Below are 14063 nucleotides of genomic sequence, written 5' to 3'. Positions count from 1 at the left end.
CTACACCTGCGGTCTGCCACTGCCTACTCTAACTCAGTGATTAACCAGCTCCAGGGGACTCAGCCTTTGTGATGACTGTCACAGGACATCTGTCCTTCTCTCTGCCTGTCCCCATGGTCCAGGCATTCACTGTCCCGGGCTTAGCCTCTACACTGTAAGGGACCAGCTGGCCTGCAGGCTCCACTCCCTCCTGCCAGTTTCTCTGTTGCTACATTAGTTTTCTTAAAACCCTACTTTGCAGATGTCACCAAGTGTCTTTGTTTTTAGAGTAATAGAGCGCTTCACGCACCTTCCACTGTGTATAACTCATCTTTGCTCTGCGCCAACCACCACTTGTTAGCTGTTCAGGACTGCTGTGTACAGCTGTATAGGCTGTGTACTGCACATCTCCAGGAGGCCCTGTTCACAAAGATTATAGGTGGTTGGCATCCCCGGAGTTGTGCAATAAGGCAGCCCTCTGCTGGGCCAGTTGCTTGTCTCAGCTTCACTATCTTCATCTATAAAATGATGATAATAAAATGCATACCTCTCTAGATTATCAAAGAGATGAAATGGGCCAATGCTTGTAAAGAACATAACCCAATGCTGGGGCATGGGGGTTAGGAATAAGGTGGTTGGGTGATGGACACTGGGGAGGGTTTGTGCTATGGTGAGTGCCGTGAAGTGTGTAAGCCTGATGAGTCACAGACCTGTACCCCTGGGGCAAATAATACATTATATGTTAATAAAAATAATTTTTAAAAAAGAACATAACCTAAGGGCTGACATAGGGGAAGTGATCAGTATAAATGGTTGCTATTTTACTGTTACAGACTTCAGAATGAGTGGGGTAGGGAGGGGCAGAGGGAGAGGGAAAGAATCCCGAGCTGATTCCCTGCGAAGCAGGGAGCCTTACAAAGGGCTCGATCTCATGACCCTGAGATCATGACCTGAGCTGAAATCAAGAGCTAGGCACTTAACCAACTGAGCCACCCAGGTGCCCCCCAGACTTCAGAATGGAAAGGAATAAAGATATACTTCATTTAAATAACATTAAATATGTAAAAATAAAATAAAGCATCGATCTTTGGAGTTCATCTCAAAATGAACTTATTTAATTTAAAATGAAGTTACATTCAGTAAGAAGTAGTTGGCAGCATTCCATTTACCAAAAAATCGACATAATTTTATAGTATTTCCATATATCACATATCAGGTAGGCTTTAGGCCCTAAAAATTTCAATAGGGAAACTCCTCCTGATATTTGCTAAGTAGTAACATTTTTGGAATTTGAATATGCCATGAGTATAGATATAGTCACACATGCTTTTGAAAACAATTTGACATTATATTAATATACATTAAAATTAATACATTAGTATACATTAAAGATCTTATAAATGCTATTCTTCAATGCAATAATTCCACTTCTTGAAACACTTCCCTAAGGAGTTAATGAGAAGTAAGTACAAGAGACATCAATCACAGTGACATTTATATTAGTTGCAAAATAAAAACAACATAAATATTCAATAGTGAAATGGTTAAAAACTATAATCATACTTTGTAGAGTATTACCTAAAGTTTTTTGAAAGCTAATTAATGTAAAAGGGAAATTCTCACAATATGCTAAATAAAAAATCAAGCCATAAAAGCTTAGCATGATACCAATCAGTTATAGAATATATATCAATACATCATACATGTGTTATAACATACAGTTCACCTTGAACAACACAGGAGTTAGGCACACTGACCACCCCGTGCAGTCAAAACTCTGAATGTAGCTTTTGACTCTCCAGTTCCCTAACGACTGAGAGCCTAGTGTTGACTGAAAGCCTTACTGATACCATAGACAGTTGATACCTCCTATGTTGTATGCCCCATGCATTCTACACCGTATATCCTGGGTATATACTGTATGTACTGTAAACCCTCCTTGGACTCCAGATCTGATCCAGTCTCCAGGTCTTCCTTCTAACCACCCCCCACCCCATCTGCTCACTCCCATCTGCTCACTCCCATCTCCTTTGCGGATTCCCGATTCCTCCTCTTCTCTCCAACCTCAGTTCTTGATCCTCTTCTCCGCCTCCCCACACTCACGAAGCACTTCTTGCCCATCCGAAGCTGAGGCCTCCCAGAGTTCCGTCTCCAGCCCCCGCCGCTCGCCCGGTGCCAGACTCTTCCCCCCAACTGCCTACTGGCATCTCCACTTGAATGCTGACTCGACACCTCACACATGTCCCCAGCTGAATCTTTCCACCAAAATCTACCCCCAGGCCCCCGCATCCCCTTCTCAGTGCACGGCAACTCTACCTTCCAGGTACCCAGGCCCAAATGCTGGGGTTGGCCTTCACTCTTCTCCTCCTCCTCCACCCACATCCCACTCGTAAGCAAATCTGCTGGTTCCATCTTCAAAATACATCCAGAGTTGGATCACATCTCATTCACCGCTGGACCCTTATCTACGATCCCATCCTCTTCCTCCAAGACCCGGGTGACGCTGGGGTCCCTCTTTCCACCCTTGCCCCCATACGAGCTGGGACCTTGACCTGTTGATTGACTAATTTATCTCAAACACATCATAGGTGTTTAATACCTACTTTAAAAACAATGAATGAGTAGATGAACATGTAATCATTTTCAAACTCCTTACTTTGGTGTTATTGGGCCCTGCTGTTGGTGGACCAAAAAAAGATGTTTCGTAACATTGTGTTTTTCCCAAAAGTAAATGTAACACACTTAATGTGCTTGGAAAGGGAGATTTGTAAACTCTAATCCCCAAGTCTATATTTGTCCCCAGGGGAAACCCACATTCTGAAGGTGATGTTCCCTCTCAAGAAGACGACGACTATCACCATTTAATTCAGACTATATCTGAATTAAATTTAGACTATGTCACCATACAATTCGTTGAGAGCTAAGTAAAAGTTACTGTGGGGGCGCCTGGGTGGCCGAGTTGGTGGCAGGACTCTTGGTTTTGCTTAGGTCGTGTTCTCCTAAATATATATTAACAATTTTGTATCAGTATTGTGCTGTTTTCTAGTTTTTATGTTATTGCTAATATTCAGTATAATTTTGGCAAAAAATCCAGAATGACCGAGTCTGTGATTTAATATTTATGTGTCCTTTTTAGGTCACCCGTAATGGCTGGAGGAATTTTTGCTATAAATAGGCATTACTTTAATGAGATTGGACAGTATGACAGGGACATGGAACTCTCGGGAGCAGAAAGAAGAAAACTTTCACTAAGGGTAATTCAGACCGGCTTTTTATTTTTTTTTATTTTTTTTTAAGATTTTTTTTTTAAAGATTTTATTTATTTGACAGAGAGAAATCACAAGAGAGGCAGGCAGAGAGAGAGAGGAAGGAAAGCAGGCTCTCCGCTGAGCAGAGAGCCCGATGCGGGACTCAATCCCAGGACCCTGAGATCATGACCTGAGCCAAAGGCAGCGGCTTAACCCACTGAGCCACCCAGGCGCCCCCTTTTTTAAAAGATTTTATTTATTCAGACCGGCTTTTTAAATCATTACTTTTGTTCAGAGAGAACGAACACTGACTTCAGACTTATGTATAATCATTTATAGAATATATATCATACATCATACATGTGTTATAACGTACAGTTTTCCTGCCTGTGCATCGGGTATCATTCCCACATCCCGTGAAACAAATGGCCTGTGGGACTCCTCACTGAGTGTGACAATAGTTAGTAAAATACCAGCTTTTATTGCCTTATGTTTTGTTATTTCTAATATATGGCATATCACATTAATGTTTTTACTTACTTGTGGAAGCCCTTCTTTATTACGTTGATTGTCTTGGTGGTTGTGGCGTAGTGAAAATAACAGCATTAGGCTGTAGGGGACTTGGGTGCCACTAACTCTGCGGGCTATCTCAGGCCTCAGTTTCCTCATCTGCAAATTGAGAAGACTTGGTAGGGGGTGTCTAGGTTGTCTCTCAACCCTTGAATCCCAGGATACCTGCTACCACATGGGTGGAACTTGAAAACATTACAGTGGGTGAAGGAAGTTAGACACAAAAGCCCACATATTTACATGAATAAGTCCACTCCTAGGAAATGTGCAAACTAAGCAAATTCATAGAAACAGAAGGTAGATTAGTGGTTGCCAGAAGCTTGAGGAAAGAGAACGAGTGCTGATGGGTGCCAGGGCTATTTCTGGAAGTGGTGAGAATGTTCCAGAATGAGAAGTGCTGGTTGGACAAGCTCGTGAAAATACCCAGAGTCACTGAATCGTACACTGTAAAAGGGTGAATTTCTTGTAGACTGTGAATTACATCTCAAATCTAAAAGTAGATTTGACTTTTAAATATTCCTGTGATATTGGATCACTAGTCATTAGGCATCAGAATGGGTCCCCGCTCCGTTGCTAACTTGCTGTAAGATTGTGGGGCAGCCATTAGTGTTTCTAATTCCCTACTTTCTCACCTGGTAAATAGGAACAAATATAAATGCCATTCTCAGAATTTTGTGGAGATTCTTGCATTTTTGTGGGTTTTTAAAATTTTATTTAAATTGCAGGATAGTTAACACAGTGTTGTATTGGTTTCAGTTGTACAATATAGGGATTCAGCAATTCCAGACCTCACCTGGTGCTCATCGGAACAAGTGCCCTCCTTAATTTCCATCACCTGTTTCCCCCATTTCCACCCCCCCTCTGGTGACCATCAGTGTATTCCCTAGAGTTAAGAGTCTGTTTCCTGGTTTTTCTCTCTCTCCCTCCCTCTCTCTCTCTCTTCTCCTTTAGTTATTTGTTCTGTTTCTTAAATTGCAAGTTTGTGAAGATTTAATGAAATAATTGGGTAGAGAAGAAAGTACGAAGTAGGTATGCTGGGAGAGAGTCTAAAGAAAATATAAAGGTGCCATTCAGATGTTTATTTTTTGTTTATCATAGGTAAGTTTTGGTTTTTGACTAAATTCTTTTTTTAATTTTTATTTATTTTTAAAATTTCTTTTCAGTATTCCAGAATTCATTGTTTATGCACCACACCCAGTGCTCCATGCAATCCATGCCCTCCTTAATACCCACCACCAGGCTCACCCAACCTCTCACCCCCAGCCCCTGCAAAACCCTCAGATTGTTTTCAGAGTCCATAGTCTCTCATGGTTCATCTCCCCTTCCAGTTTCCCTCAACTCTCTTCTCCTCTCCATCTCCCCATGCCCTCCATGTTATTTCTTATGCTCCAGAATAAGTGAAACCATATGATACTTGACTCTCTCTGCTTGACTTATTTCGCTCAGCATAATCTCTTCCAGTCCCGTCCATGTTGCTACAAAAGTTGGGTATTCATCCTTTCTGATGGAGGCATAATACTCCATCGTGTATATGGACCACATCTTCCTTATCCATTCACCCGTTGAAGGGCATCTTGGTTCTTTCCACAGTTTGGCGACAGTGGTCATTGCTGCTATAAACATTGGGGTACAGATGGCCCTTCTTTTCACTACATCTGTATCTTTGGGGTAAATACCCAGCAGTGCAATTGCAGGGTCATAGGGAAGCTCTATTCTTAATTTCTTCAGGAATCTCCACACTGTTCTCCAAAGTGGCTGCACCAACTTGCATTCCCACCAACAGTGGAAGAGGGTTCTCCTTTCTCCACATCCTCTCCAACACACGTTGTTTCCTGTCTTGCTAATTTTGGCCATTCTAACTGGTGTCAGGTGGTATCTCAATGTGGTTTTAATTTGAATCTCCCTGATGGCTAGTGATGATGAACATTTTTTCATGTGTCTGACAGCCATTTGTATGTCTTCATTGGAGAAGTGTCTGTTCATATCTTCTGCCCATATTTTGATATGATTATCTGTTTTGTGTGTGTTGAGTTTGAGGAGTTCTTTATAGATCCTGGATATCAACCTTTTGTCTGTACTGTCATATGCAAATATCTTCTCCCATTCCGTGGGTTGCCTCTTTGTTTTGTTGACTGTTTCCTTTGCTGTGCAGAAGCTTTTGATCTTGATGAAGTCCCAAAAGTTCATTTTTGCTTTTGTTTCCTTTACCTTTGGAGACATATCTAGAAAGAAGTTGCTGTGGGTTTTTGACTAAATTCGAATGGACTTTTTATCATGGTCACTTTGGAGCGCCTGGCTGGCTCTCTCAAAAGAGCTTGCGACTCTTGATCTCAGGGTTGTGAGTTTGAGCCCCACGTTGGGTGTAGAGGTGTCTTAAATAAAACTTAAAATAAATAATGGTTACTTTGAACTGTTCTTACAAATCTGGGTTGTGAATTCACCATTATTATCCTTAATTTTTTTTCTCACTTTTCTCTGCCTGTTTGTTTCTTCCCGGCAGAGAGAGTCTGGTGCAGAGAAAGTGGTTTAATCAATGACTAAGTTCAAACCTTGGTTGAGCTTTAGCTTCCTTGCAGGTAAAATGAAAAAACAGCGTCCTTATTACAATGCAGTAAACAGATACTTTCTGGAAGGTGCTTAATACGCGAGAGCTGTAATGATTCTGTGTTGCTCTCTGTCCTTACACTCTGCAGTCGTCCGCAGAGACCAGCCTCTGAAGGCACATATTATCTTAGTGGGTATTAAATTGTTTGCTGTATTTGCTTTTTGTGTTTTATTTTTCTGATTTTTTTTCTGCTGCTGTTGTTTTGTTTTGGATTTGGTCTCCCTCTTCTTTTGGCTTGTTACTTTGTTCACTCGCTCAAAGTTCTCTTAAGCACAGACTTCTCTCACCGTGCTTCAGGTACGTTATTGCGAATATAACGCATATAAGGAACAATATCTTTTTCCTTTTAAGGCCCTGTTTGGCAGGACCTGGGAAGCGTGTTGTTTTCATTGCCTCTCCCCGCCCCCATCATGTGTTTCCTTCTGATCCCAGCATTATTTTATAATGTTCATGTCTTTGGTACTTTTCGTTGTTTGGCCGATGATTCCTTGTTTTATTGCATGTTTTATTGTATGGTGTATGGCATACTTCGTCCCCTTTTCAGGACCTAATATCTTAATGAGCACATTCTTGTGTCTCAAGGACATCAATTTTGTGAACAACACATGCGTATTTGAAGAGGGAGTATATTCCTTTTCCTGGCTCTGTATTCCTTCCAGATAGCAAATAACAGTTAACGTATCATTCAAAATGTATTAATTTTCCTTGCTTCCATATTCTCAACTACTCCACTCCTAATGGCCCCTTCATATTTTTTAAGTATGTGTGGGTCTCTGCTTCATAAACATGTAAATTAATAAGTAGGAGGCGTATTCTCTCGACACTGGCTGCGGTCTCTAACCAAGGTAAGTAACCCTGTGTTTCCGGAGAGAAGATCATCGACACGTGTACATATGTCTTCATTTCTCAGAGCTCATTCCAGTAAATCAACATCCTGGTGGCCTCGGCACCCTGGGACAGCATTCCGGGAACTGTCAGCAGTTTGATACTGATGTCCCTAATGGATGGCTTTTGTTCTTCTGTGTCCTGGAGGTCACTGCAACATTTGATGCTGTCGGCCGGTTTTTTCCAGACGTTTTCTTGGAGTTTAGAACATCCCTCCTGGTTCCTCTTCCGTAGCTCTGTTCTGTGTCTGCAGGGGTATCTTCTGTGCATCCTAGAAGCGTGGGTGTCCCCAAGACTGGTGCTCCTGTCAGCTGTCCCTGCTTGCCCCGTGTGCTCCTCGGGGCTCAGGGCTGACCTCAGCTATCTTGCACGTGTGAAGCCACATTCGTGGTTAATACAGTGTGATAGTTCCTTACCCGGTGGGGAAGAACTTCGACTCTGAGCTGATTGTGGGCTTTCTATGATCCAGCAACTAAAGGAACCATCCTTGGCAGGGCAGGGGCATGGGACCCTTTGTCGCATCTCTGTTCTGATCAGCCTGGGTCTGTGTCGTACCTTGCTGATATTTTTCAGAGCACCAGCCCTGCATCAACTCCCACGGCTCTCACTAACACCCGAGTGGTGATAGTACCCCAGTCTACCCTTGTTTAGGGTGAAGACGCTGTGAAGAGTTCTCGTTGGGCCCAGTGTAGCCCTCTTGCAGGAGCACCTGCTGTGTTGGGGTATGCCACGCTCCGGGCATTCAGAAGAAGGCAGAGCCCTCCTCTGTCTGTCCATCCACCCATCCATCCTTCCACTCACTCACCAATACCGAGAGCCCATTACATGCAAAGCGCCGTGCTAGTACTGAGTTCAGTGGCACACAGAGCAAACGCGGCTCATGAGAGCATGAAGCTCCACGCGCTGGAGTGGAGAGAGGTGATGAGTTATTTATGTTTGATAGACGCAATGAAGGAGACATACAGAGCACGACGACATCAGATGAAAGGGGAATCCAGCCTTGTGTTAGGGGAGCCATGTGTCTTCAGTGGCTTCCCTGCAGAAATGGCATTTTTGAGTTACGGGGTAAAGGATAAAGTTGCATTTCATTTATTGGACGAGGTCTTATGTATATGACATGCACTGCCCTGGGAGCTAACAGGTGTTAACGTATTTAATGATCCTGACGAGCCTGCGAGCTAGGTGCGTGGTGTCCTACTTAGAGTGGAGGAGCTGGAGCGCAGGGTGCTGGAGTAACTTGCCTTGACTCAGAGAACTTGTAGGTGTCTGCTCCGGACCTGTGTGTCCTGCTTGGTACTGTCTACTCAGCTTCAGGTCTGGAGACCTCGCCAGCTTGGTTCTATTCTGTCTCTAAGTCTTTTCTCTCTGGAAGCCTCCAGAGCTCTGACTTTGTCTTAGTTGCCCTGCTGTGGTCACTCTGGACAGTGGGGATGGGAGCTGCGGCTTCACCCGCAGCCTCAGGAAGCTTCTCCTAACCCAGGCTGCAGACCCGCACTTCCATTTTCTGGTGGAGGGCAGGTGGCCTCCAGCAGCCCCCAACAGCCTGCGTGGCTCAGCGCTCCATCCTGGAGGACCCAGAAACGGGCAAGGTGCCCTGCTCCAGCCCGGGAGCCCTGCCGTATCCTCTGAGCATCACCTGCCTCACTGTGGGACGGGACCTCTTAGGTATTGAAGCCAGCTTTGATGCCGCCCAAGGTGGCCACACCTCTTCAGATGCTTCGATTAGAAAGCAAACCGTGTGCTGGCGATGGAGGCAGGGCGGACCACATTCTTAGAGTCTGCATAAGGGGGAGTGGGTCATGGTGCTTGGCAGCCCCCTGCTCTCTGACCGTGGCTTACCATGGGTCCCCATTGCTCCAAGTTGCCTCCTCTCTTGGGTTGCCCCAAGACCCTCTTTCTCTTCTCCATCCTCTCAGTAACCGTATCCACACCACCCTTGAATGACTGCAGGCTGATGACATAGTTCTAGCTCCTTCCCAGGTCTTTCTGTGCCATCATCTGTACATCTAAGGGCCTATAGGTGATTGTCCTGTAGGTCGAATATCCCATGGGTATCCTAAACCCAACATTTCGAAAATGGAGCTCTTCCTACCCCCTCGAACCCATGCCTCCTCCCTTGTTCTTTTCCTCTTTGGATGGATGACATGCTGCCCTCCTCCTGCCTGCAACCGTCCAGCCCCCAGCCCCCCAGAGTACCTTCTTGGTCTCCACTCTCCCTTCCATGCTTCTCTTTCTCCCACCAGGTGTGGTTAGATCTAGGTCCAAGTCATCACTCACCTCCATCCACTTTGCTCTTTCCCACTACCACAGTCCATTTCACAGCTTTGATGTAATCTCTTCAGGAAGGCTTCCTTGACCTTATCGCCACTCTCCCTGCATGCCCATGCACACACGCACACGCACACACGCACATGCACAAGTCTGGGGTCCCTTCTGTGTGTGTTCACGCATTAGAGCGCATGCTTTCTTTTTCTTTCTGTTTTGAGTAGACAGTACCATGACAGCACCTGTTCCAGTGTACCAAGTTCAGAGCAGGCTCTGTGGGCTTTGAACCACACAAGCTGTGTGGTTGCCCGTGGGAGCATTGGCAAGGACCCACACTTAGTGGAATACACCACTGTTGCCTTCCTGAAATTCGTTTCCACTTTTGAATCAGAGACTCCATTTTTATTTTGTGCTGGACGCCCATCAGTCGGTGTACTGACCAGGTGGTGAGCTCCGCGAGGGCAGGGACACGGTCTGCCTTGTTCACACCTGGGTCCCAGAGCACCTAGTATGTTGGCCACATAAGAAGTGGTTGGGAAATATTTGGGAAACATGGTGGAACTGGTTGGAGTCTAGGAAGCTGATCATGTATAAATGATCAGAATAATCATTGTGTGTATCCACTGGGGCCACGCACATCAAACATTTAAAACAGTGTCTGCCACTGGATGAGCCATCAGCCAATATCGGTTCCTTTCTTTCTACGTGACAGCCGTCCCAGAGTCCTCATTTAAAATGGGATCTGGGGGCGCCTGGGTGGCTCAGTGAGTTAAGGCCTCCTGCCTTGGGCTCGGGTCATGATCCCAGGGTCCTAGGATCGAGCCCCACGTTGGGCTCTCTGCTCAGTGGAAAGCCTGCTTCCTCCTCTCTCTCTCTGCCTGCCTCTCCGCCTACTTGTGATCTCTCTGTCAAATAAATAAATAAAATCTTAAAAAAAATAAATAAAATGGTATCTGGCTAGCAGCCTCTCCGAACTTTCTGCTGAGAAGTTTATTGAGACTGGAGAAGGCGGAATACACTCGAAAATAAATCTGATGGACTGCCTGAATCTGGAAGGCAGCACCATAACTGTGAGGTCAATGGAACAGCCTGAGAAAATCCTACCCTGGTTTTTGTCACATGGGGCACCCCTACGGCACCTCATGAAAACAAATACAGATTACAGAAGAAAGAAAATTCTTAGTAATGCCCTGATTTCTGCCTGCAGACTCAGAAAATAGGCAGCTTTCCAACCCATATGTGTCAGTGGAGGAGGGCCAGTGAGGTTGGGTCATGATGCAAGGAGAGAAGGATAAGGGAAGGCTGGAGAGGGGGCAAGGGCAGGATGCCCCAGAACCTTGTAAGGATTTAGGTTGTATCTTTTGTATGGTGGAATGCTGCAGGTAGGTTTTAAGTAGGACAGTGATGGAGATGAACAAAGTGGAGGATAAGCAGGGAGAGCAGGAGTTTCTTGTGATGATCTGAAAAAAGGGTGACCTTGGATGGAACTAGAGCGGTTGTAATGGAGGCAGAAAGACTGGACAGATTCCAGGCATATCTTATGATTAGAGTGGATGGAAGTAAGAGACTGAGCAGGTAAGATGGATGTTAAGAGAGGGCAGTGTCCCAGACAAGCCATTATCCGTTGGCTAATGCCAGGATAACACTATGTTACAAACTAGCTCAGCACTGAATCACTTAGACCAATAAGCGTTAGGTTGTTTCTTTCATATGTTCATGGGCTGGCGAGGGGGGCTCTGCCTCTGAATTTAGATGGTCTGGGCTTGGCTCTAGTCTTAGTTCAGGTCCATTTATCATTCTATGAGTATTAGAGTTCTACTTGTGTAAAATAAAAAAAAAAAGAACTCTATTTGTGTTCTACTAGTATTGCTATTCTACTAGTATTTGAGGTACTAGTATATGAGTGGTGACTAGTAACAACTCAGCATATTCTTCTCATTTGGAGGCAAGGATGCAAAATTCAAGCCAGACCACAAAGCATATTTAGAGCTTCAGCGTGCATCATGTCTACTCCCATTGTGTTGGCCAAGGCAACAGAGGGACAAGCCCAAAGTCAGGATGTCCGAGAAATAAACTTTGCCCCAAAGTGAGGGATGGGAGAGCCAACTAATATTTGCTGAACAATATTTCCATCTATCACACCAAGTTTCTGGAATAAGCAACCAAGTGGATGGAGGTCTGTTTTACTTAATGAGTAAAACTGAAGTTAAGAGGAAAATGTCCCCTCATGTAACAGTTAGCTTTTGCTGTATAACAAACTATCCTGAAACAGTGGCTTAAAAGAGCAAATGTTCTAATTTCTCATAATTCACTGTGTTGCCAAAGTGGCTTTTCCAGTCAGAGACAGGACGGCTGGTTTCTACTGGTGTTGCCTATACATCTGTGTTCATCTGGAGGCTCAGCTGGGGCTGGCGAGTCTAGGATGACGACATCTGCATGTCTTACATTCGCCCAATGATCACTGGGGCGGTGGAGATGACTTGCCATTTGTCTCTTACATCAGTCAGGCTAGCTCAGGCTCATTTCCAGTGAGATGGTCACAAGGTTCCTGAGAGTAGCAAATGAAGTCCCATGCAGCAAACACATCAAGCATCTGTTTGTGTCACATTTGTTAGGGTCCCATTGGTCGAAGAAAATCATGTGGCCAAGGCCAGATTTAAGAGGTGGAGGAATAAGCTTTACCTCTTGATGGAATGAGGGACAGTGTTACATTGCAGAGAAGTGTGCATAGAGGAATGAAGATGTGTGGCCATTCTGACAAGCTACCACACTTCACTACAGCAGAGATACACGCTGATTTACAAACATAAACTCTAAACATTTTATAAGCATCAAATTATCTAATGCTCATAGCAATCCCATGAGGTGGGTACTTACTCTCACTCTGCAGTTGAGGAAACTGAGGCACAAGTAGGTTGAGTAACTGCAGTAACTTGCGTTCGTTCATACAGCTGATGGAGGACTCGAACTGTACTGAGCGTCCCAGAGTCTGTGCTCTTACCCACTGGGTTAGCTTAACTCTCAGTGGGGTCCTAGCGCTGTTACTACTACTACTACTACTACTACTAATAATAATAATAACAGTAAAACCGGGAGCTGGGTGGACAACTTCCAGCAGAACTTCTGAGGAAGCAAGCGGACCATCGTCTACACGGACAGTGAGCCCAGCAAAATGTATGTCCAGATGAATCATGTCCCTCTTGAGAATGAATCAAGAGTAAGAGAACAAATACATGAGCTCTAGGAAGCTTAAGCTAAATTGCTGTAGCTTCAATTTGGTTTTTTTTTTTTTAAGATTTTATTTATTTATTTATTTATTTATTTGACAGAGAGAGAGATCACAAGTCAGCAGAGCTGCAGGCAGTGGGAGAGGGAGAAGCAGGCTTCCCACTGAGCAGGGGAACCCAATGCAGGACTCAATCCCAGGACCCTGGGATCCTGAACTGAGCTGAAGGCAGCAGCTTAACCGACTGAACCACCCAGGTGCCCACAATTTGATTTTTTCTAAAAGATTTATTTATTTTTATTCATTCCAGGGGGGTGGGAGAGGCCCAGCGAGGGAGAGAGAATTCCAAGCAGACTCCGAAGTCAGGGTGGTGTCCAGTGTAGGACTCAATCCCACGACCCCAGATCATGACCAGAGCCAAAACCAAGAGTCAGATGTGCTCACCGGACTGCATCACCCAGGCACCCCATGACTTTTGAGAATGTTTTTTCATAAAATTTTTAGTCTTGTGCCTCTTCTATCACTTTGATTATTTTTGTTTTCTATTCTGTATGCCAGATTTCTTTTCTAATCAAGAAACATCTCAAATATAAATAGTGCTTTCTCCAGTCTAATTATCAAACAGATACTACTGATCTTCCAAATATCCTTAAGTTCTCACCTTAAAAAAAGAGAATAAAACGTTATAGATAGCTAGTAGCAGTTAGCTTTTGATATATAACAAAGTGCCCCCCAAACAGTATCTTAAGTGAACAACTGTGTAGTTCTCAGTATCAGATGAAAATGAGGTCCAGGAGTGCCTGGGTGTGTCAGTCAGTGAAGCATCTGCCTTTGGCTCAGGTCATGATCCCAGGGTTCTGGGATCGAGCCCTACATCTGGTTCCCTGCTCGGCGGGAAGCCTGCTTCCCCCTCTCCCTCTGCCTGCTGCTCCCCTGCTGTGCTCTCTTTCTCTGTCCAATAAATAAAAATCTTAAAAAATTTTTATAAAGTGTTTTAAGTACAGAAAAGAGGTATCATTGAATTTAGCCCTGATCAGTATTTTCTTGTTACCTGCTAATATCCGGTAATAGTCATGCTCAGAACATCGTTGGTGAATATTTGAAGACAGACTATCTTGCCACTTTTTATACATAATCAGCATCAGAACTGGTCACATATGGGGAACCTGGGTGTCTCAGTGGGTTAAGCATCTGCCTTTGGCTCAGGTCATGATTCCAAGGTCTTGGGATCAAGTCCTGCATCAGGCTCCCTTCTCAGCAGGGAAACTACTTCTCCCTCTCCCTC

General features: G+C 44.5%; 1 protein-coding gene across 1 annotated transcript in view; it reads left to right on the top strand.

Annotated features, from left to right (window-relative positions):
* LOC123952134 (inactive polypeptide N-acetylgalactosaminyltransferase-like protein 5) overlaps positions 1-14063 on the top strand; it is a 65964-nt gene that overhangs the window by 41532 nt on the left and 10369 nt on the right. The window contains 1 exon segment of the mRNA XM_046021369.1: positions 3116-3236. Within this exon segment, the coding sequence (XP_045877325.1) occupies positions 3116-3236 (121 nt within the window).

This window comes from Meles meles, chromosome 10 (genome assembly GCF_922984935.1).
Source record: "Meles meles chromosome 10, mMelMel3.1 paternal haplotype, whole genome shotgun sequence".
Classification (NCBI taxonomy): domain Eukaryota; kingdom Metazoa; phylum Chordata; class Mammalia; order Carnivora; family Mustelidae; genus Meles; species Meles meles.
This window is presented reverse-complemented; position numbering and strand designations above follow the sequence as displayed.